This window comes from Schistocerca gregaria, chromosome 11, assembly GCF_023897955.1.
Source record: "Schistocerca gregaria isolate iqSchGreg1 chromosome 11, iqSchGreg1.2, whole genome shotgun sequence".
In the NCBI taxonomy this organism is placed as follows: domain Eukaryota; kingdom Metazoa; phylum Arthropoda; class Insecta; order Orthoptera; family Acrididae; genus Schistocerca; species Schistocerca gregaria.
This window is the reverse complement of record NC_064930.1, coordinates 109341569-109367596: the sequence shown is the minus strand read 5'-3', so window position 1 is coordinate 109367596 and position 26028 is coordinate 109341569. Positions and strand designations below refer to the sequence as shown.

Below are 26028 nucleotides of genomic sequence, written 5' to 3'. Positions count from 1 at the left end.
TTCTTAAATTTGTTTATAATCGTCTTTCTTTTGCTGGACTCTTAGAAGGGACCATACCGCAACATTCCATCATAAGATAGTGGATTCGTGTCATAAATGTAAAATAAATTTCAGTTTTTGTAAGAAATTGAGGAGTTGCATTTTTCGTGCCAGTCAGTGTACTGTAACAGAAAACGTGACTAGCGGAGGCCCTCACTTGAATATGGCAGCAAAACAGAAGTTAATTGAAAGCAGCAGGGGGGGGGGGGGGGGGGGCTGAATTCCTGAGTCACGGCAATCACAGAAAACTTTCAATTAATTTGACAACACACAGAGTGAACAGATTAGGTTTCTTCCTACCACACTTCACTTGTAAAAATAGACATCCCAAAGCTGGAGCAGTAAGTGAACCGTTTCTTGTTTCTACAAATATACAGGGTTGTTCTATATACAAGTTTTGTACCAATGAAAAGAGGAAATTTCACAGTTCATGGTGGTAGTGGCGGGCAGTGGCGGGAGAGTTTCAGAAGTAGCCGGTAGAGTTCGCGTGGCAATAGGGCAGTCATTCTGTTTCACTGTCAGTTGTGAGAGATGGCGACTAGCGCACAAGGTCTTCGGCATTCCCGAGTTTGCAAAAGGGAGTCATAAACTGCACTGCAACGGGTGTTTCGTACCAAATTTGATATTCAACCACCACCTCGCAAAAGCAGTTAAAACAGAGAAAAAGCACAGGCCAAATGCACGCATCAGAGGATGATGTCTGACGGATTCGAGAAAGTTTCGTGGGCAGTATCTGTTAAGTCTACCAAAAGAGCCAGTCGAGAACTTATAATGCCTCAACCGACTGTACGGAAAGTTCTGAGACAGAGTTTCTTGTGCAGGCTCTCAATCCCAATGACAAAGAGAAGTGTCTTGCATTTTCTGGTTATGTGCTACAAAGATGGAAGATGATGCATTTCTACAGTGTGTAATTTTTAGTGATAAAGTGATGTTCCGCTTTAGTGTATCGCTGCAATGTGCATCACTTCTTTGCCTTGCGTTTCAATACGAGTCGGACATTGACTATTTGTCACATTCACAAATTGTAATCGGTGCTATGAACAAACAATGCCAACACTGTCATGCACTCAAATACAAAGGTGAATCTGCCGGTTTCTGCTGCGCATCTGGAAAAGTTGTATTGCCACCATTGAATTCACCGCCAGAACCACTGCAAACACTGTTGGCTGGAGCTACAAGATTCAGGGCCAAGTGTATCATCAAATTAGTTTTTAATGTCGATGCCTGCTACTGATTCAAAATTTCTGCAAATCTACTTCATGGGTGATGAGGAGCACCATGCAAACGCATGCAGCCAGTACAACCGTATCGAGCAGATGGAGGTGCGAGAAATAGTGGGTATTTCAGAATCGTTCTTACACAATCATAAGCAGTTTGTCCAGTTGTTCAATACCGTTTCAAACAGACTGCAAAACGACAACTATACAACCGTCATCAAAGGAGATAAAGTACCATCTGGGCAACACGCGGGCCTATATAATGCACCGACCATTAATGAAGTTGCAGTTGTTATGGTTGGCGACACATTTGAACATCGAGCTATACGAATCCAACGCAGAGATAACACAGTGCATACGATTGAAGACAGTCATCGCTCTTACGACACTTCGCAATATCCATTGATATTTTGGGAAGGAGAAGATTAATATCATTTGAATATCAAACAAATAAATCCAGGAACAGGTACAATCTACACGTCATTACCTAATATTTTATTTTTATAAACAATTCATTTCTTTTTGTCTTAGTTATATTTTTACTTTGTAGGTGCAGAAACCAGCAAGAAAGTGAGCACAATGAACTTCTGCGCATATCGGTTGATGATTCGTGCCAATGAAGACAATAATATTCTCCGATGCTGCCAGCTGTTTCATCAATATACTGTTGATATGTACGCGAAAACTGAAAGCGAGCAATTGCGATACATCAGGTATAATCAAGCGAAACTTTGAAATGAGGAATACATTCATTTGTGTGATACTATTGTTGGTAACGTAGATGGAATAACTAATACCAACAACATCGGTACTTCATATATTTTTCTCTCATCATATATTGGTAGCCCGTGTCATATGCAAGAATATATTCCAGACAGTCGCCGAAGAGCGTTCGGGCGTAGCCAGGCGGGACTCTGACGTAGAGCGCTAGGAAGTACTGCACAGCTTCTAGTAGGCAGTCAGAATAGTGGAATCGGTCACGGCCTCTGTCTTAGACTCGGCTTTCCTGAGAACGCAATCACCATGCAGTTAGGGTGAGATGTAATTCTTCGGAATAAACTGCAACTTGTTAAAGTTAGCAAGACTTCAATTCCACCCGCTTCCTTGCCTTGTACCTTCACATCAGGGGTTTCCACCTCTTAGCCAGATCAAAAAGTCTCCCTCTCACTAAGGTCAACAGGCGGCTGAATCCCTTTCATGAACCGTGTCGCTCAATCCCTTGCAATACCCACGCTTGGGACATGACAAACAAAAATGTTGGTGCCAGGTGTGGGGTATCACAAAGGCACATAGGCAAATAGGAGTAAGGAGCCAGTAGATTTTGCTACAGAGACTGTGGCAACTGGCAGGAAGTTGTGGTGACTCACAGTAGCCCCACTACGGCAGAGTCCAGAAAGGTAGTCCTCGCAGGTGCACGGCAATGAAGGACAACGGCAGCACGACGAGGCATAGAGGTGCCTAAGCAGCCAGCGTCCGAGACCGAGGGTCCGGGCCGATCAGCAGCAAGCGCAGCAGCGGCAGCCGAGGCGAAATATATGGTCCTCACAGCCCGGCAGAACGGCGGCCGACTCATCTGCAGCAGCGTGGGCACAAAGACAGTGTGGGACAACGCGGATCAACAGAAAAGATGGCGCACCACAAGAGAAGCAGTCTTTAGAATACTGTCTTAAGAATATTGTATCTTTATATTGTTAAGTGTTAACATAGTTAAGATGACCCAGTCTAACAAAGTTCCGTCAACCTCCACTAACGGTAAGATGTCAGATAAAGAAGCCTTATGTATTGTTTCAAAAGTGTTCGAAGGATTTAAGGGAATTTATAGAAAATGTAGATGCAGCATTTGAACTAGTAAAGCCAGAGGAACACGAAACATTACTGAAGTTCATTAAAGCAAAAATAACCGGTGACGCCAGATTGAGACTGTCAGCACGTGAATACACATGGACGTGGCAGAGGTGAAACGTGTTCTAGAAGAAAACTATGTGAGTAAGTGTACCTTAGACTACTACGCAAGTAAGATTTTCAAAGCAAGGCAGGTACAGGGAGAGCCAATTGCAATGTGGGCAAGCCGAATAGACAAAACGCAGAGAGATTTTAGAGAAGCAGTAAACAGAGTTACAGCTAGAGAAAACTTGAAGGGTGCGATAGAACTGATTGAGTTGGGGTTGGGTTGTTTGGGGAAGGAGACCAGACAGAGCGTTCATCGGCCTCATCGGACTGGGGAAGGAAGTCGGCCGTGCACTTTGAGAGGAACCACCCCGGCATTTGCCTGGAGCGATTTAGGGAAATCACGGAAAACCTAAATCAGGATGGTCGACTGCGGGATTGAACCGTCGTCCACCCGAATGCAAGTCCAGTGTCTAGAACTGACTAATTCATTAGGAAGTGCCTGCTTTATACAGGGGTTAAGCAACAATAGAGTACAAACAATAGTGAGAAGCAGAGGCGACGGAATTACCTTAGCAGCAGCAGTGGAGTTGGCACTGCAGGAAGAGTGTGCAATACTGTCCACGAAAGAGCGGGGACTAGTCCTGAGGGCAATCGTCAACCGTGGGAAGGAAGTGGTGGAGAGCACTAGAGAGATTAAAGAATTGAAATGTTTCACATGCGGGTTGAGAGGCCATATTGCAAGCAAGTGTAGGAAGAATAGGCCAAAGGGCAGAGTACGGGCAAAGAATTTACAAACTTTCGCTACGGGTGCGACAAGCCGGGGCACACAGGCGCAGAATGCCGGGTGAGGTTAAGAAAGGTTCGTCCGATAGATACAAGACATTTCAGAGGAAGTCACAGAGAAACCGATGGAGGGCTAGGGGAGTGTAGATGTCCAAAATGTAATTTACCTGGGCACTGTGGAGACCCACGTACAAGGGTAAAAGACGTAGCCTGCTTCAAGTGCAAGCGGCAGGGCCACTGAGCTAAAGATTGTCACGAAGGACCCTGGCACGCCTGGGGAAAAAGGCAGTGTCCCAGTATCCACTAAAACCATCAAAGTGGTGCAGGGCAATTAAGAGGCGGCAAGGCCACACAGTCGGGCCTCGTTGCGATAGGTAAACCACAGTTTGGATAATCGACTGTGCAACAGAGAATGATGTTTTAGTGTTGTATTGCATAGAGTAGAGGTATTTGAATTTATTGACAGACACTGGAGCACAGTGGTGTTTGCTCAAGAGAACAAGTAACGGTAACAAGTGCACTTAAGATTAATGAAGCAGAAAGGCTTTGGCTAAAAGGTGTGACTAGTTAAGCTTAACACCTCGTAAAGACTCCAGCGTGGAATTACACGTGGCCCATTCACAGAATGTAACTCTCGCACGGGAATTGTTCCCGTGCAGCACCTGGGTCAGTGACATGCGGTAAGGGTGAAACGTCTGGCCGTGTACTATACGCCACGCAGATGTGAGACTGACACCAGGACTGCAGCAAAGGCCCGTAAGCTGACACGAGCATCGTGGTGTACTGCAGCTAAAACGAACACCTCCACCACCTCACTTTCTGCAGTTCTTCATCTGTTACAGCGGCACATTACCGAGCTGCACGTTTCCCGAAGTCGTAGTCCGGCATGTAAGAACGTAACAGCTGCTGAAGCTCTCCGCCTAGGATATCTCATGTCGTACGCCACGGCCGCTCCAGTGGCATCGCATCGGCGCTCGCCGAGCATCGGCAACACGTCAATGTACTCGTCGTTCGTGTATGCCACCTTCATCCAATGCCAGTAACTGCGCCCTGTTTGTTTGTGTGGCTGGAACTGTCGGGTATACGGCCGTGTGCAGCGACAGTCGGCAGTCCAACAACGCATCGTGGAAGCTTCTCGCTCTGTGACACCGGCAACGTTACAACTCGGCCGTACCACAGTTAGAAGGTGCGCTGTGTTATGTGCAGCATGTGAGGTATTGTCCCCTGAAACTTTTAAGGGTTGCAGCCCCCAAACTGAATTGATAGGAATGTAATTTAAATTGATGTATACACAGCTGGTGTTGCGATTCCAGTGCCTGACAGAAACAACTACTGTTCCATTTAAAAAGTTGTATCTTTTTACTGTAACTCTTTGGATAATAATACAATAAACTATGTTCATAGCTCCGCTGACAGTGTAACGTTTCTTATGGTGACCTACCGCAATAAATATTTCCGTCGCCTATTACTTTGTAACTTGCAGAGGCAAACACATTTATTGAAACACCCTGTATATAATAAAGTTGTTGGTTTCAAAAATTCAGAGATGATGAGGATTACGTTTAAAAGCAAACACTCATCATTTTCATTTTAGCTCTAACCTTGGCAAAATTTTGTCTTTCAACAAGTTAAGTAATGACATTGGCAAATACCTTCTATGGCACTAGAGGGAGCTGCAAAGGTAAAAACTTTAGGGGGAACACAAAGACTGGATTGAGCCCAGCAAATTTGACCAAGCACATAATCTGCTCCATTTCCTTCCAAAACTAAATTCTGAATTGCCAAAAACTGCATTTGAGTAGTAAAAAATAAATACTTAATAACATAACACATTTAAGAAACACAACAACAGAGCTAAAGTTAGTCCTTATGGTCTTCAGAAGTTTACACTCTTCTCATACAGCAATACAGTTACCATAAATATCCTGTCTCTTCACATAAGTAAAGTCACTTAACCAGGTGCAAGCAACAGTTTGGTAATATTTGCCACAGTTGCACAGAGCAACACCAAGTGGTCAGAGAACAGTATGCAATTCACAATGCCACTTGTGTAGTAGAATTTAATTCCTTGTACATTAGTGTCACTAACCTCAGCTTTTATTCTGTCACATTAAACTCAAGAAACGGAAGCTCTACAGCAGAAATTGGTCTCTAACAAATCTTACTATGCAAGTGGTACTGTGTATTACACGCCACAACAAAAATCTTGTCACACACAGTGTGTGAATTCTTTTCCAGCACATACAAAAGAGCTCTCTGAATTTAGTACAGATTGTCACATGATTAAAGACAATCCGAATGCCATCTATCACATATCGCCCGAGCAGGCGCAGTCCCACACTTTACGCCAACAACCCAACTCCGACACTGCAGCCTTCTGTAGCCAACTGCATATTGATTTCTCACAATACGAATGGCATTCTGCATGTAACCTCAGATGTGTGTAACACTGTACATGCCCCATTACGATCAAAGCAGTGTAGGATCCAGGACAGCCAAAATTGTACTTCCTACATGTTACAAACATGCTTTCCATCTCCAGAGTGTACTGTCCGAGTTTCATATTTTTGTGACTCACGACATTCTGGTGCGGACACTCGGCAACTACGTGTCGTCGTCTGGACTGTCACTGCTACCTGTTTTCACGTCACAGTGAGCCGTCTTCTTCGTATAGCTGCAGAACCGTTTGTTGCCTGTGGGAATGAAGATAAACAAAGTGAAGTGAGAGGAGGAAAGTATTACACAATGCAAAATTTCTACAAAAGAGTTGGTAATTTCCCAAAACTGGAACAACGATTTAATATTTCTGCTTCACAAGAAGTGGGACATACACTGTAAATCTTGCAGAAGCTTACTCAAGCATCTCTGAATTCTTACATTCCTGTAGTACATAATACCTGTATTACTTAATGGTTCTTGTTGCTGCTGATAAAACAGTTTAAATTTAACTGTGAATTATACAATGACAACACAAGACACAAAATAACTTTTAACAATAATGGGAAGTTCTCGGTGTAGCAATACATAAAATAAGGAAAAAGCAACCACTCAATTATAGCAGACTGACGGCTGGAACACAGAATGTTTGCAGTTTTGCTAGAAAAAGAGAAAGTACAAAAGCTGTTTTCTGTTATACGAGGGTAATCCCGAAAGAATGGTCTCCTGTTTATTTCTACAATGGCTTACATCAGTTTATAGATTGAACATTCAGCTATTATTTGACATAATCACCATTTCTGTCGATGCATTTTTTTTAGACGCTGTGGCAGTTTTTGTATGCCCATGTCAACCAGCTCGTGGCCATGCTGTTCAGAAAGTTATGAACCTCTTCTTTCATCTCATCGTCTGAGCTGCATCGTTTTCCGGTCAAATGTTCTTTTAACCTAGGGAACAGGTGATAGTCACTGGGCGCCAAATCAGAACTACAGGGTGGGTGGGTGGGTGGGTGATTACGTTCCACTGAAACTGTTGCAGGAGAGCAACGGTTTGCCGAGCGATGTGCGGGCGAGCGTTGTCTTGCAGAATGTGTACACCCTCGCTCAACATTCCTCTTCTCCAGTTTTGAATTGTCTGTTTAAGTTTTTTCAGTCTCACAGTGCCTGTCAGCATTAATTGTGGTCCCAGTGGGCATGAAGTCGACCAGCAATACCCCTCCTCAGAAACTGACGGTCTCCCGCTCCTTTGTTCATCACGAATTGCGATCCGACCAGCAGCAAAACTCTCTACACCACTTACGAACATTTTTGACACCCGTGCACGACTCACCATACATTTCCATCAATTGGCGATGGATTTCAATCGATGCAGTGCCCTTTGCATTCAAAACCCAATAACTGCACGCAATTCACACTTGGCGGTAACATCCAACGAGAGCTCCTTTCTCAACGGCTGCCAGCCAAGACTGAGCGACTCAGCGCGCCGTGTGCATGTTTACACACAGCACATGAGGCACTCTTCATAACAGTGTGACTAACTGCCACACAAAGTTCTGTACTTAGAAAAAAGTAGGAGACCTTAGTTTTGGGATTACCCTCGTATGTTTCTGTGTTCCAGCCATTAGTCCTCTACAGAAAAGTGCAAGGTGGTTAGAATAAAGTTTTCACTGCTCGAGAGCCCCCCCCCCCCCGAAAAACGTGTGATTGTAGGACAATGAAACTATGTGGTGGACACACTTGCAATGATATGTGGATGAAAGGTAACGAATAAACGACAGCGGGGGAGGGGAACAAACACACACACACACACACACACACACACACACACGCACACGCACACGCACACGCACACGCACACGCACACGCACACGCGCACGCGCGCGCGCTTTGCAGGCATAAAGATAAATACTGGTGCCAAAACCTCTGTGTCAGTAAATAAATTAAAAGGGGTAGAATACGAGCTTTTTTTCTCCACCACAAATTTCGACCACTGCATTTTTGTACACTATCCAACGAAGTAAACAGAAATTCCATAGTATTTGTCTTTGAATGTAGCAGCCTTTCAAATATTCATAGCTACAAAAATTAATTTCTTTACACAAAAATACCAATGATGCACAAGGCTTTAGGATTGTTGCACAAGTTGATACGCTGGGGCTCATTAAGATTTCACATAGCGGCACCTATTACTTCGTGGAATTTTGTGAAGTGCTTGTCGGTGTTAGTGAACCACAAGGAAGCACTTTCATTATAGTTCCAAATTCAAGAGGGGAGTTATTTCTTTTGCGGAACAAAGTTCTAATTGTGCTGCAGGTCTGCAATACGGGATTGACGAGAGCAACATCAGGCGATGGCGACTGCAGAGAGACAAATTATTTGAATGTTCAACTAGCTAGAAAGCATTTAGTGGGTCAAAGTGCGGCCGATATCATGCACTAGAAGTGATTTTGAATGAATTTGTTAAGGAACAGTGTCAGAAATTCCTGCCTGTGAACACTGAAATTTCAAAAATTAAAACACACTAAATTGCTTGAGAGCAAAAAACCAAAAATTTTAAGGCTAGTTGCAGCTGGAGTGATCTGTTTACGATGCACTAGGGTTTTTCACTTCGGAGGCGAACTTCAGTTGCACAGAAGCTGCCGAAAAATTATGAAGAAAACTTGTAGAATTTCATCACTTCTATTATTTGGTTCTTGTTGATTATTATCAAAGAAAGCAGCAGCATAAGTCACAACAAATAGCAGAAAAGCAATACCTTCTTGGTCAGACAGGAAATACTGACCAAACTCCCATATCTTTCGACATGCCATCAAATTATACAGTTGACGCCAATGGAAAGAAAGACATAAGTGTTCTTACATCAGGGGTTGAAAAAACAGCGGATGTCCTTCAGGCCTGCTTGCACAGCAGATGGACATAAATTACCCCCATTCGTAGTTTTCAAGTGAAAGACTTTACCGAAATCAGAAGCGTTTCCAAAAACTGTAATTGTACGAGCAAACAGAACTGGGTGGTTTACGGAGGACATGGTGCTGGAGTGGATTAGGCCTGTGTGGAATCACTGTCCTGGCGCAATGCTTGGTTTACGCAGTCTGTTGGTTATTAGACGTGTACACAGGCCATACAACAATTGCAGTAAAACGAAAATTAGAGGAAATCAAAACGGACTTGGTAGTAATTCCAGATGGGATGACATCAATTCTGCAATCACTTGACGTCTTCTTGAATGAACCATTTAATGACAAGCTTAAATGCATGTACACAGACTGGCTTTTGAAAAGCGACAGACAACTGACACCAACAGGACGTGTGAATGGCGCAAGATTGTCGCAAGTGTGACAATGGATTTATGATGCATGGAAGTGTGTTCTAAATCAGACTGTGCAACAAGCATATAAAAAAATATTCAGTATCCAATGCACTAGATGGTACATAGAACTATGCTCTGCATTAAGAAATTAGCAAAAAAGAATCGAGCGATAGTGACTTAGAATGGTGACTGATATTTTAAACATTTCGTATAAGATGTATTAAAAACCTAATACAATTTTGATAATATTCTTCTGGGGTATGCAGCCGGATCATAACGTCTTCATGGCACAATATTTCCGCGGTCCAACTGGCCTCCATCTTCATGTGAGAGTGCTGTTGCACGATCTTGCCGGAACTGACTTCCCAGCGCAAGCGGCGGCCCCTATATAGGCCGCAGAAGACCCGCAACGTGTGCGTGAGAAGGTGCCGTAACTGCCCTCTAGCGCAGTAGACATTCCCCGCCGCCAGTGGTGGAAATAGGCGAAATCGAGATATCGCTGTCAAAAATTAAAAGATAATAATTTTATTCCGACGATAGAACCACAGACTCTTGTTTTTTAATGTCAGGTAACACTGGGTCCCAAGTCTTACTTAAAAGAAAACCCTTGTCTCTATTAATAAGATTGTCAGATAACCAAATCTCTACGGATTCTTTTAAAATACAGTCCCAATAGCGAGATGCAGGGGCAACCATTTGTGTCTCGCCATATAGTATTCTGTGTCCCTCGGTGAGACAGTGTTCCGCCACTGCAGACTTCTCAGGTTGAAGCAGCCTTGTGTGCCGCTGATGCTCAACACATCGCTCCTGAATGGTCCTAGGATGCAGGGAATTAGTATCAAATTTACCATGGAGGTGGAAAATGATGGAAAGTTTCCGTTTCTGGATGTTCTGGTGTATAGAAAGGATGATGGGACACAGCGTTTATCGAAAGCCTACGCACACGGACCGTTACTTACAGGCTTCTAGCTGTCATCCATCATTACAGTGTAAGGGGGTCCTGCGGACGTTGGCGAGAAGAGCTTATGCCATTTCAGATGGAGAAAGCTTGACACAAGAATTGGACCATCTTAAGATTGTGTTCAAGCAGAATGGCTATACAGATAAACAGATCCGTCGTGCTTTCTAGTTTGAACCTTTGCCTGAACCACCAGAAGATACCTGCAAATCTGTAGCTTTTCTACCTTTTGCTGGGAGCATTTCCTCGATGATAGGAAGGATTCTGAAAAGATATCACATCAAAAGTATTTTTCGTCCGCCAGCCAAGATTAGAGCGCTCCTTGGCTCTGTTAAGGATGACTTGGGTTTGAGGTGGCCCAGTGTGTACAAGATCCCTGGCCACTGTGGAAAGGCTTATATTGGTCAGACAATGCGGACCATTCAGGAGCGATGTGTTGAGCATCAGCGGCACACAAGGCTGCTTCAACCTGAGAAGTCTGCAGTGGCGGAACACTGTCTCACCGAGGGACACAGAATACTATATGACGAGACACAAATGGTTGCCCCTGCATCTCGCTATTGGGACTGTATTTTAAAAGAATCCGTAGAGATTTGGTTATCTGACAATCTTATTAATAGAGACAAGGGTTTTCTTTTAAGTAAGACTTGGGACCCTGTGTTATCTGACATTAAAAAACAACGGTCTGTGGTTCTATCGTCGGAATAAAATTTTTATTTATTTTTATTTTTTAATTTTTGACAGCGATATCTCAATTTCGCCTGTTTCCATCACTGGCTGCGGGGAATGTCTACTGTGCTAGAGGGCAGTTACGGCACCTTCTCGCGCACGCGTCGCGGGTCTTCTGCGGCCTATATAGGGGCCGCCGCTTGCACTGGGAAGTCAGTTCCGGCGAGATCGTGCAACAGCACTCTCACCTGAAGACGGCGGCCAGTTGGACCGCGGAAATATTGTGTCATCAAGACATTATGATCCGGCTGCATACCCGAGAAGAATATTATCAATTATTACACCGGGAAAGCCTTCGTAGTCACACCTAATACAATTTTATTTTAAATTTCAGCGTTTAATTTCTAAGTTATTTTCATTCGTATTTTATAAGTATGGCTACTCTTCATTGCACAGGATAGAAAAGTATGGAGAGCTGCATCAAACAAGTCTTTGGACTGAAGACAACACCAACACTGCATTTGAAGTCATCACTAAAAAATCTACTACGAAAATCCGACTGGCAAGACTGTTGGGGACGATGTCAATATGACCAACTCTACATTCTGAATATTTTCCTACCTGTGATAAGAGTTGGTTGCTAACAGGAACCTTTACAAATTATGAATTACATGCAGTAGTCCACCACAAGAATAATACGAATCTAAGCATTACGCCCTGTATTCTTTTGTGTTTGCTTCCATCTCATTTAAATCCTGTCTGGCTAATAAACTATGAAAATAGAGTGAGACAACAGCAAACACTGAAGAATATATGTATCGCGTCATATTTATATTCGTATTATTCTTATGCTGAATACTGATATAATCAGAAATGAAGCATGGCAACTGACTAGACTTTTAAATCTAAGATGACTAATTTCTGTGCAGAATGTAACGCACTAGAGGTGCCTGCAAAATTTTTGCTAAACTCTCATTCAGAACATCATCTATCATGCACAGTCTATTATTTAGATCTTGTTGATCATTATCAAAGGAAGCAGCAGTGTAAGTAACAACAAATAGCAGTCTCTTGCTATTGTTTCGCTAATGAGACAATTTCTCTTTTTTTTTTATATTGTAAGCAGAGGTAGTGCACACAAAAGCAAGCTATGCCGCGAACAGCGACAGATCGTAAACACTCATTATCAGAATGCTACAAACAACGTACGACACAGTACAATAATGCATTTTCAGCTTAGAGTGACAAACACCTATAACAAAGAGAACGGCACTTATCAGGTCAAAGCAAAATAATCAATCGATTCAAACCAGACGAAGCACCTGAAAAAGGAAGGGTACCCGTATAAATATGGTCGGAGTGCCTGTCGCATAGCAATGGCTACCTGGTAGAGCTTAACTGCCAAGCTTACGACTCGAACCAAACTACTGTAGCTGTATCTTCATCCATTCGACCTAAATTGTGTCTCGGTCTCAAATTCTTAGTGTGGCTTAGATTCTGGGATTTTTTTCCCCCCTTGATTTCGAGTCTCATTTTTCACATGCAGCTTAGATTCGAGTAGATGCAGTATTTCACAACTGTTCACAGCACTTTTATAACTGTGGACATAGCTACAAGAGTGCACACTGCATCCAGTATTCTCAGCCGTGGCAACAATAACATTGTGGTGCACTTAGCCGTCGGCCTCTGTAAGGAGCAATTTCCAAATATCCAGTTAATTCGAATTTCTCAATTGTGTTCAACCCTGGTGCGCAAAGAAGACCACTCTGTACTTCTTTAATACATCGATATTTACAAAAAGCAGCAGTACTACTGCTGTTGTTTTCACAAACAGCTTCATGAGCAAAGCCCTGCTCATCCTGTCCAGACCCAGGTTGGTTGATTGCAACTGTAATGCACCCTGATGCTCACCATGCGTCGCTGCACCAGTACCAGTGTTTAACGACAAGTTGTGGCAAAACATAAAATTGGGAACAAATTCAAAAGAAAATTTTGAAAAAATGTGCATCGTCGGTCGGTCAGGTGATACGCGGGAAGCAAAACAGTGAGGTCATCAGTCCCGTCGGATTAGGAAGCCTCGGGAATGAAGTCGGCAGTGCTCTTTCAAAGGAACCATCCCGGCATTTGCCCAAAGTAATTTAGAGAAATCACAGAAAACCTAACTCAGGACAGTCGGATGCGAGTTTGAACAGCCGTCATCCTAAATGCGAATCCAGTGTGCTAATAATTGCACCACCTCCTCAGTCGTATGTCATTAGCCATGCTTTCCACACAGTGCCTGAATATCAGGACACTAAGATTGAAAAGCTCTGTTAGCTACACAGCAAGTAGCAGTGTCAGTTACAAAGCTACACTCCAGTAATGTACTGTAAATAGTATTCAGTATCAACTAGTGCAGAAAAATAGTTTTCTGGAAAAATAAGCTACTAACAGCACAAATTTTAACTAATCGTAAAACCAAGGAGGCACCACATCTTTTGAAGTAGCAGCTGTCCTCTACATTTTCTCATTACAATTAAACAGCATAAGCATGAATAGCACTCAGCAGTTATTGTTCACACAGTATACAAATTACTTCTTGTAAGGGTCTACAGATTGCACCAGCTATACAGTACGTAACACACGCTTGCCAGCCAACCCGTCTGGAATGCTGACAATTTGCTTGTCAGTACATGTGAATCCGGCCGCAGTGCGAGGCAAAGTAAGCGACTGGCTGCCGCCCGCAGCACACAGTATTAACTAGCGCGGCCTTGGCACGTGAGTATGTCTCTTTTCTTAGCTCACCGTGGAGCCTTTCGATAAGACTGTAATTAGCCAGTGTTAGGATGTCAGACACAGTGATGATTGGTACACGTAGTGCGTGTGTTTTATAATCCGCCTTTGTTAATAAAATTGTTTAAACTTACTTCTTGGTGTTCACGTATTGCCGTACCTCAAGAACCTGCCGTTTACAAATCCTGACAAAATATTCGTGTAATCATCATCCGGGGCAACAACACAAACACCTCCCTTACATTCTCTACAATTTCCGTGTCTCGTGTTAACGTAGACTTTGAATTGTTCTCCATCCCTGAAGGCTCTCCACCTCAATGGGGTCTACGGAGAATGATAAACGACAACATTAAGCTGCACACCTGTCACACTCCTTGACATAAAGTCACAATGTTCACTAAAAGTTTTACCAGCCAAATAGAAAAACACAGATTTTTATATACTTTATTCCTTAAAACTGAAAAATGCTACTATATTCTCATCGAATGCCCTCAGATACGTTCGGTAAGGATGATATTAGTGAAAGAACGTGTCTCGAGTTGTTTCAAAGCTTCAAGAACAGTGATTTTAACGCCATACACCAGCATAGGGGTGGAAGAGAGAATGTGTTCTAAGATGCAGACTTGGAGACATTGCTGAGTGAAGACTTGCGTCAAACTCGAGCAGATGGCCGCATGATTAGTGGGAGTGACACAGCAAGCCATTTCAAAACATCACAAGGCTATGGGCATGACTCAGAAAGAAGGAACTTGGGTCCCATGTGAGCTGAAACCAAGAGACAATGAACGGTGTGTGTGTGTGTGTGTGTGTGTGTGTGTGTGTGTGTGTGTGTGAACAGTTGCTTCAGAGACAAAAACGGAAGGGATTTCTGCATCGTATTGTAACCAGGAATGAAAAATGGGTTCATTACGATAACCCTAAACGCAAAATATCACAGGGATATCCCGGTCACACTTCCACGTCAACGGCCAAACCGAATATTCACGGCTCCAAGAGGTGTTTAAACCAACTCAAACAATCACAGGTGCTTGTTTTTTAATGCAATTAATGCGTTCAAGCAGAGCATTAAAAGACAAATGGCCTCAATACAGAGAGAGGCACGATAAAGTGATTCTGCAGCACAACAACGCTCGACCCCACATTGCGAAAGAGGCCAAAACGTACTTAGAAACGTTAAAATGAGAAGTCCTACTCCACCCGCTGTATTCTCCAGACATTGCTCCCTCAGACTATCATCTAGTTAGATCAATGGCACATGGCCTGGCTAACCAACACTTCCGATCTCAAGACAAAGTCACAAATTGGATCGATTCGTTGATCGCTTCAAAAGCTGAACAATTTTTTCGGCGCAGGATTCGTACACTGCCCGGAAGATGGGAGAAAGCCAGCGATAGAAAATACTTTGAATGATACATGTGTAACCAATTTGTTCCATTAAAGCCTCAAATGTGGGGAGAAACGGCAGAAGCAAAGTTGTACACCTTGTAATAATTTTGATCTTAAATCATCCACCATTTTGTCAACATTATTTTATTAACTGTTTGCAACATGCCTTCATGCATTACATATGAGACAGTGCCAGTAATTACGAAAAGGACAGACAGCTACTACAATAAAAATGACATGTTAAATTGCAGGCGGGCACGACAAAGAGACTCTTATACATCAAGCTTTTGGCCAAAGCTTTCATCAAAAGAGAAAAACACACAAGCAAGCACACCTCACACACACAAGGGACTGCAACATTGCTGTTCGGTGGAACGTGGTTGGCCTACTAGAGGTGGCGGGCAAAGCTACACTGCAGGTGGCGGGCAAAGCTACACTGCAGGTGGCGGGCAAAGCTACTGCAGGTGTGTCGGGAGGGGGGAGGAAGTGGAGTGGAAAGGAGAGGAGCAAAGACTGGGAGCATCCAGTGGGTGTATCAGTAGAGAGCAGGACAGATTGCGGGAGAGGGGATGCAAGTTGAGAGAGGGTCATAACACCTATCTGCATAGTTAAGAAAAGGTGGCGGTGGAGGGGAGGATCCACATAGCCCAGGTTGTGAAGCAGCCATTGAAATTTAGCAAGTTACATTCAGATGTACGTTGCGAAACTGTATAGCCAATTGTAAGTAGCAATCTATCCTCTGCATAAGAGTTGATATTACAAGCTGGACTTTACATTGTTTGATACGAGACAGTGTACTTTACAACACACACTCCCACACACAGTAAGTGATTGAAAGTATCCCGACACCTGGCTGATTATGACTTACAAGTTCGTGGCACCCTCCATCAGTAAAGCTGGAATTCGATACGGTGTTGGCCTACCCTTAGCCTTGATGACAGCTTCCACCATCGCAGGCATACATTCAATCAAGTGCTGGAAGGTTTCTTGTGGAATGGCAGCCCATTCTACACGGAGTTCTGCACTGAGGAGACGTATCGAAGTCCATCGGTGAGGCCTGACAGGAAGTTGGTGTTCCAAAACATCCAAAAGGCGTCCTATAGGATTCATGTCAGGACTATGTGCAGGCCAGTCCATTACAGGGACGTTATTGTCATGTAACCACACGACCCGCCACAGGCTGTACATTATGAACAGGTGCTCGATCGTGTTGAAGGATGCAATCGCCATTCGCGAATTGCTCTTCAACAGTGGGAACCAAGAAGGTGCTTAAAACATCAATGTAGGCCTGTGCTGTAATAGCGCTACACAAAACAACAAGGGGTGCAAGCCCCCTCCATGAAAAACACAACCTCACCATAACACCACCGCTTCTGAATTTTACCGTTGGCACTACATACGCTGGCAGATAACGTTCACCGGGCATTCGCCACACCTACACCGTGTCGCCCTGCCATATTGTGTACCGTGACTAGTCACTCCACACGTTTTTCCACTGTTCAATCATCCAATGGTTATGCTCCTTACACAAAGCAAGGCGTAACATCAGCGGTCTCCGTCAGTCAACAGACGAGGTCGGCATGTATGCTTTTGTGCTGTACGTGTCCCTTCACATTTCCACTTCACTGTCACATCGGAAACAGTGGACCTAGGGGTGTGTAGAAGTGTGGAAATCTGACATGCAGACAGGTGACACAAGTGATACCCAATCACCTGACAATGTTCGAAGTCCAAGAATTCCTTAGAGCATCCCATTTTGTTCTCTCATGATGTGTAATGACTACTGAGGTCGCTGATATGGAGTACCTGGTAGTAGGTGGCAGTGCAATGCACCTAATATGAAAAATGTATGTTTTTGGGAGTGCCCGGATACTTTTGATAACATAGCATATACAGCACAAGAATATACCGAAAACAGCCCACAAAGCATCTACAGAAATATATGAAGACAAAATAACAAATTGTATGACCGTGTGTGTGTGTTTGTTTTTCTTTTCTTTTTTTTTTTGGGGGGGGGGGGGGGGGGGGTGGTTAGTGAAACCATTAAAACACCACTAAGCTACAAACAGATACAGGATATCCTACAAATGACTCCCGATTTTAAAATTAAACAACATGAGAACAAAGACCAACAGAGGGCTGCAACGAACACCATGTTTATTGTGAAAGCTGTAAGAAGTGACAGTAGTGACAAAAGCTGCTTACGGGTGGTACTGGATGCTGCACAACTTTGACACGGGTAGGCATCGACAAACCCATTCTCTGTAAGCAATCACTGCATTCACATCACGATCCTTTCGAAGTGTCTACTGCCCACAGAAGAGAGGTAACACAAAAGAACAATGATATTTGGCATCATATCTCGAAGTATCTCAACAGACACTAATTCAATTGGCATACATACAATTTGAGCTCAGTCACCTCAGTGGGATACTTCTGATAGACACCGTCTTTGAATGTGCTCGACAGAAACTAATCACTAGGAGTCAAGATTTGGATGAATACGGAGGCCAATCCGTGCCTGCATCAATGAATTTGGGACAACCCATCACAATGACAGTATTCCCAAAATACTGGCCAAAAAAATTTAACACCTGTTCCCTGTGATGTCATCAGGGCCCATAGTCCACAAACCACTCGGGTGACTGGTCGATCCTAAATCAATTGCTGTGAGGTGGCAAACTGTTTCAAAATTTTAGCATGAAATTCACTGGAACTTAATACTCACACAAAAAAGGGGCTGGTAACGTATCTGCTGCATACCACAGCCCAAACATTAACTTTGGAAAACTGTAGATGTTTTGTTTCACACAAATGGGGATTTTCAAAATGTCAAAATCAACAGTTTTGCTTATTCACAAGTTCATTCAAGTAGGAGAGTACTTCGTATGTGAACCAGTTGCAGCCAACATCAAACCCTTCATTATCAGTCGTTCCGAGAATCTGATTTGCAAAGTCAGCTGTTTGTCACACAGTGGGTGTGGGAAGACCTACTACTTTGAATTTCAAACATAAATGCGTAGATTGTTTCCCTGAACTGTATGTACACTGGAGTGTCTCAATTTGGTCTCTGCCGCAGTTCTTAGTATGAATTTCCTTTGATGTTGCTGAGTAAGTCCAGAAACTGAGGCAACGTTTTCTGGAGTAGCTACAGCCGTCCCAGGGGCATGCTGCCTGGGCATTCAAATTTATCAAAGGCTCGCAAGTGGTTTTAATGTCTGGTCCTTTTGTAGAATTAAACTGTTTTCGAATACAGCACCTCGTCCCAATACTGTGTTCTAATGTGTGATTTTACAGCACCACGAACATACATCATTCGAAAGAACACACTGTTCACCAAAAAAGCTCTGTGACTGGTTTTATTCCCAGTACATGAGCCTCAAACGTGTTCCAACGCAGCTGTGTCACCTTTGCCAAAACAAATAGGACGGCCCGCTAGCGGCAGACTTGGAGGCGTGTGTCAGACCGACCTTAGTGCTCCTGCTCAATGATAATCTAAGGTCTAAACACCTTTTGGATTTGCCTGCGCTATTTCGTGCCAATATTTAATATTCCCTGTAAAGTTTACTAGTCCAGATTTGCAGTGCAGTGACCCACGTTTGGTATGTGTGCCAATCAAAAATTTATATATACGACATGATAAGAAAGGTCAAAAATGTTTCCTATTACTATAAGAAGAGGGAGAAAAAAATTTAAACAAATAGAATATTACGGATGGGAAGTATCAGTTCAGAAAAAGGAACAACGAACTGGTCAGAGGGCCGTGCCAAACCAGTCTTCGACTGAAGATGACAACAACAACGACGACAACTGGTCACTCGTGTGGTTCTTCAACATCTCCCGGCATAATTCTCGGATGGACAATAGCGAGTACAATATCCCAGGTGGCGACCGGTTCGTCGACGTCAGGTGCACCGACAAACAGACTGCCGAGGAGCCGCTGAGAGACTCGACGAGCTGCACTGTCACAGGAGCCATCCGCCTCGTGCCTTCACTATTTCCCGGGTATTTAGTTCGTCGGTGCATCTGATGGTGGAAATTTAGTCACCTCACTGAAATGCTGTGCCTGATCTATGGGCGTGCACCAGTGAACTAGCTCGTCAACTGCTTTTGATATCGTGTAGTACTAGTTAGATGAAAATTTAGTGGGCCGAGTTTGACTCATTAAAACACTAAACATTTATACACATACCTGCCTCTTCTAACTCGCTCAGTTCATCCGCCTTGTGGTAGATAGGCTATCACTCCCTACTGCCAGTTCACCTGCAAAAATAAACAAAAGGGATTATATGATGCTTATCCTTAGTCGATATAGGAGAAACATTCCACGTGGGAAAAATATATCTAAAAACAAAGATTCTGTAATTTACCAAACGAAAGCGTTGGTACGTTGATAAACACAATAACACACACACAATAACACAAACACACACAATAACACAAACACACACACACACACACACACACTCTTATATATTAACTGTGTGTGTGTGTGTGTGTGTGTGTGTGTGTGTGTGTGTGAGAGAGAGAGAGAGAGAGAGAGAGAGAGAGAGAGAGAGAGAGAGAGAGAGTAATTATGCTTAACAGCTTATAACACAGTTTTATTTCTTGAATAATAATGCTCTTAGTTAAAAGTGTTTTATGTCTCGCATTTATCACTGGTGACACAAAAACAATACGCAATGGAGTAAAAAAGCTATGTTGGTCAGAAGCACTAAAGATATGCACCAAATATGCTTAAACATTATAATGGGTGAACCATAACTCCGCCTACAAACTTTCAGAGGTTGTTCAGGGATATCTCCCGAGTTTTTTGGTATAAGGGACCGAGGACTCCAATGGCCAATTACGGAGTGGTAATGTAACTGCGAGCTATTCGGATTGTACAGCAGACACCACCGTTCCTGTGAAAATACCTTTCCAGCAGTGAAGATGCCTGTAATACGCAATAACCAGACTGTATGGCACACGACAGAATGCTGCAACAGCCCTCAGACTAAACACTGTACTGCAGCTCGGTGTGGCTGCCGTCGTCGAGGGAACAGCTCGACACGGTGTCCTTGTGCTGTTCTTCAACCGCATTTAGTGAACCCGCATAAGAGGCGCATGTGGGCCAACTCTTCACTATTGAACCCACCCACAGTATTGCCATGTAACACTGTTCCAACTGGGACTGTCGGAAAACAAAACCTTCGACACAATCGAGCAAACAAGAGGGCAATGAGGTACGGAGAGCGTTACAGGTGTCGGCAGCAGGCACCGTGAACAATCGCGAATAATGTCGACATTTACACAGTTGTATACTGTTTTCAGTGCAATATAGATGCGACACTAATTTGGACAAAAACCATAATTAATGCAATAACTCTGCAATGAGATGCCAGCAATCGTGTGTCCCTTGCATCGGTACACTCACTCACATGGCACCTGAACAACCTTACATTTACGTATACACAGACATTCAAATATAACCAGAACAATAAGCTACACCAAACAACAATTATGAGCAAAACCTCAATTTTATAGTCACATTCATTCTGAAATAATTCAAAAATAACTATTAAATTGACCTCCCAGCTCACTGCCTTCGTAAGAGTCTCAATTTGACTGCCAGTCAGGAGATATTTATCCGTCGCTCATCACTTCTTTCACCTTCGAGCAAGGATTTCAACACACTACTGCAGGTCTCTCAGTAAATGGCTGAAGGTGATAGAAAATACATACTGGCAATAGAACCTGGATCATTCTACACCAAAGCTGACCGTCATCACATTACTGGTGTCAATGAATGAAGACCTCGCATGTAAACAGTGGTAAGGGACAGTCAGTAAAAAATGTGGTAAGTGATGTACTTCATTCTTACCAGTTAAAAATTTCACGATAAACCGAGCGAAGGAAACTTTTTATTTTCACTAATGACAATTTTGTCAGTATGTGTGGATATAAACAGTGTGAGGTGTCAAAAGCATTGCTGAGATCAGTGGTAATGAGTAGTGTACATGCCAGGAAAATGCTTTTCCGAGGCGAATTGTAGGAAACTGAGGATGCTGTGAGAGACTATATTCTCAAATGCAACTGCAATTCAGGTTGATAACCAGATAAATTTGAATATCTGAGGATGCTGTGACTATATTCTCAAATACAACCGCAATTCAGGGTTATAACCAAATAAATTTGAATATTTAATTAAGTGTGTAAACAATGTCAAATTGTTTCCTTTACCATAGTTAATATGATTTTACGCGAGGGAGTGATAGCAGAAATGTTACGGGACACTCTTAGCATTGTTTACATGTTGTAGTAAGGGCTTGCTAAAATCAATTTTGTAATGTGTTGGAACACACATTAATTTTCAAGGTTGTTACACTTTATTACTAAAAAAATTGTTAATACAAATTTTAGTATCAAGAATGAAACAACTTTAACATTTTAATTTTGTTTTGTTTCACAGTCATTTTTCATTAATTCATCATGCAAGAACAGTGGGAAGTCCATATTAACCCATTTTAAGTGCACTAAGTTAGCAGGGAGACAATGTCAAGTGCACACTGGCAAATTTTTAAACATGCAATTTTTGTTTGGAGTTCAGCATTTTAAAAATATTTTGTTACTGTAAACATATTTGATAACAATGACTTACTCGAAATTTTTTATAATCACACTGCACATGAGTGAAATATTTTATTTATGAAATTTTACTGAAACTTTACTCCGCAATTTCTCAAAACCACCAACTTGTCCCATACTGCTGTTTACAACAAAGGTCTTCAAATATGAGAATGTCTTGAGCTAACCACAGCAGTGTTGTGGTCATCATTTAAAAAATTGTCACTAAACCAAACAACTGCAGCACAATTTGCACCAAAGAGAAGCAGCAGTACTGTAGAGGTAAAATTCCTGTCAGTCACATTATAATCATCTGCAGAAGGCCAATTACTCATAAAGCACTGCAGAGTTCATACCAATCTTTGGGTTCTCTTGCACATCCTGTGAGATATGCAGAAGTACTTCTGTTAAGTTTCGAAGATAGAAGATGACGAAGAAGTGGAAGTGGAGCTGTGAGGGCAGGCTGTGAGTCATGCCTGGATAGTTCAGTCGGTAGAGCACTTTCTCACGAAAGTGAAAAGCAGCTTCGAGACCAGGTTTCGCACACGGTTCTTATTCTTTCTAGAAGTTCCAAATCGGCCACATTTCAGAGCAGATGAAAATTCATTCTTGAAGTAATAAACAAGATTCTTACATTCACCAAATTCTGCAACTGTGGGCAATTTATTTACAACAGCGAACTAACTAACTTTAACTGGAAATACTGCCAATCCCATATCTCTTCTAATGGACATATAGTGAAAGGCACAGTTGGTACATCTAAATTGAGTGTGTACGACTCCTGTATCAGAATAAACTCAAAGAACACTGAAAATTACCTATGAAACTCTTCTTACTCCAAATCTCCACCTTCAAAGGGTATAGAATTTTGCCGTGGAAATTGAACTGCTATCATATTCATTCATCCCACATGGTCACATAATGTGATCTACACAATAAGCCTCCCATTTACTCATTTACTTGTCAGAGACTTAAATTCAGATGAATTCCAACAGCAAGTATTGAACACGTAATACTACATCGCTTCCTAGTGCCTTACTCTGACAACTAATTTGAGAGTGACAATATACAGGGTATGAACAACTTCTAGAATTTCAGTATTACTCAGTAAAGTGTTCCACAATTGTAGATAATCAAGTTATAACTTTTGGCAGAGTTTGTGAGCTGACCAGAGTAATAGTCTATCATGTAAAGCAACAGCTGATCAGCTTAACACATTTTTGTTAGTTAGCTCTTAAGAAGGGCACAACCTAGTACTTCGGAAAGTCTCACTTATGTTTTTTTGTACACTGCTCAACACCTTGTCTGCACTATGACCGTACTCCTAAGTACCAACATAAAGAACATTCCTTATTATACACCTTACCTCTTCGAAACAATGAATGGATTGTTGTAATCGTCACAGTCCTGCAACAAACAAAACACATAAATTGGAACATACCTAAGAGTCATATATAAAATATGTTGAAATAACAATGGTATACGGCTGAAAGGAACACAAATTCAACTACAAACAAAAGGCAATGTTATGAGGGTGGTTTGAAAAGTTCTCAGAACAGAATAGAAAAAAAGCGCTTACATCACTGAAACTTTTATAATTATTCAATGTATTCTCACTATAGATTAATGCACTCAGTGCAATGATGTTCCAGTGCCTGGATCCCATCTCAAAAATGAGTTTCCTCCAGACCTGCAAAATAGTTGTCAACTCCAGCTATCAGTTCTTTGTTTGAAGCGAATCTTCATCCACCAAGAAAAATTTTCAGTTTTGGGAAGAGATGGAGGTCTAACAGAGCCGTATCAGGTGAAGAAGGCGGGTGTGGCAACAATTCATACCTTAGTTTGTGTAATTTTGCAATGGGGACAGCACGTGTGCGGGTGCACATTGTCTTGTTGCGGCACCCATCTTGCAGATAATGTTTCCATTTCTACTTCTTCAGTTGAAATGTGATATACCCTTTCAGATGCCATCTGGCAAGTACGAGCAATTTCACGCACTTTCCATCGACAATCCTCCGTGACCATTTTGTGCACTTTTGCAATGATTTCTGGAGTAGTGACACATCTTGGCCAACCACTGCACGGATCATTATCTAAGCTCTTGTGACCTAATTTGAATTCATTTGTCCACTTGGAAACGGTTGAATATGAAGGAGTGTATTCTGGAAATTACCACGCATGTCCTTTGCTTTCATGCCTTTCTTTATAAAGTACTTAATCATTGCTCAGATCTCGACTTTTTTCCATCTTCACAAATCGCTATGCGGGAACAACAGACCCACATCATAGCCACACCTCTCTTCCAAGAGCACTTATGTGGCATGTGTTTACAGGCAACAGTACAATGAATATCACGTGAACAACTCGTTACACTAGTGGCGATTTGTTGCATTTATTCAGAGAACTTTCCAAACCACTTTCGCAGTCAGGACATTAATAACAATCCTCTGAAGTGGAAATAAGCACACACATACTCCATCCCATCAAGAGTATCTGGACACCTATTGGTGGACTTTTAATGTGTGTTGAGCCCAACCTTCACCTTTATGGCAGCTGGAACTGTGCGGGATACACTCTCAATGAGATGTCTGAATGTGTGCGAAGGAATGATAGCCCAGTATCCCCAAGAGCTGGTACATGATGATGTGTGATGTCGGACGCTGAGGTCTGAAGCAAAGTTGATGTTCTAACTCGTACCAAAGATGTACCACTGGGTTCTGGCCCGAACTCAGGACTGGTCGGCAAACCATTTCAGGAATGTCTTTTGCAAAAAAAAAAAAAAAAAAAGAAAAAAAAAAACTACTTCCAGACAAATGCTGCTGTAGAACAGGGTGCACTGTGGTACTGAACTATTCTTCTAATGTAGGTAATACACAATATTGCGAAATTTGTCCATAACTTTAGGCATTTCACATTTTTTTAAGCACAATAAGAGGAGCACACAGTAAATGTGATAAACCACCCCATATCGTAACACAGGTAACATTCTCTAGACATTTGCCAAACCCAAACCCTTCCATCCTATTGCCACAGAGTATAGCACGATTCTTCGCTCCACACTGCTTGTTTCAGTGCCACTTCATTCATTCACTGTTCAGTGGCGTCTTCTTTACCCCACCTGAAATGTAGCTTATCAGTGACTACAGAAACACACGGCTATCAGGAGATGCTCAACCACTGCACCCCTTCTCTTCCACTCCTTTTGCACTGTCACTATGCTACCTGGACTGCTAGAAGCACTTTGGAACTCACAAGTGACTCCTTCCGCTACGCTCTCGATAGTCCTCATCCATCAGTACACGAGAACTACGTGTCTCGACTGAGGTGCGGTCGTTCCTTCACGTTCTCACTTCACAGTCACATCATCGACCGTCGACTCGGGCAGCTCTAGAAGGGTCGAAATACCCCTGATGGATCTGTTACTCGGGTGACATTTAACAACTGGTCCACATTCAGAGTCACCGAGCTGTCCTGACAGACCCGAACTCGTGTTACTGCACAGAAGTCCTGTGCACAGAATGAATATAACAGCTGTCCGATTTCTGTACAGTCATGAAGACTGTGCCTGGAAAACCTGAGCTCAGTGAATCCAGGGAAAAAATGACACAGGGAATAAAATAAAGCAGTAGTTATGTTCAACAGGCGACATTTCGTGTAGTGGTAATAGACACACAAATATACCAAAAAGAAAACTAGATCAACCCTCAGAACTGTCAGTGGAATTCTCAATGAGGATAGGAGGACAGTTGAGGATGACCCACCTATTGTAGTGATGAGGAACAAAGATAAAACATAGCACATTGGTAAGCACCGAGATGAACTTGAATCCGGAGACGATAGTACTTGGTAAAAAAAGTAAGAGTGGTTTGAGAGGAAGATTAAGCAGAAGCGGAGAAATTATTGCAACTGAGAACTCTAAGGGAAAGCAGAAGTTGGAGGGTGTGTGTGTGTGTTTGTGAGAGA

At 42.7% G+C, this 26028-nt stretch overlaps 1 protein-coding gene across 1 annotated transcript in view; it reads right to left on the bottom strand.

The window, feature by feature from the left end:
- Window positions 1–277: 277 nt before the first annotated feature.
- Window positions 278–26028, bottom strand: part of LOC126295379 (uncharacterized) — a 188941-nt gene continuing 163190 nt past the window's right edge. Inside the window, exons 9-12 of the mRNA XM_049987863.1 lie at window positions 23432–23472; window positions 19652–19722; window positions 5490–6622; window positions 278–2829 (exon numbers count right to left, since the gene is read on the bottom strand). Of these exons, the coding sequence (XP_049843820.1) occupies window positions 19719–19722; window positions 23432–23472 (45 nt within the window). The 3' untranslated portion in view covers window positions 278–2829; window positions 5490–6622; window positions 19652–19718. The remainder of the gene's footprint in view (window positions 2830–5489; window positions 6623–19651; window positions 19723–23431; window positions 23473–26028) is intronic.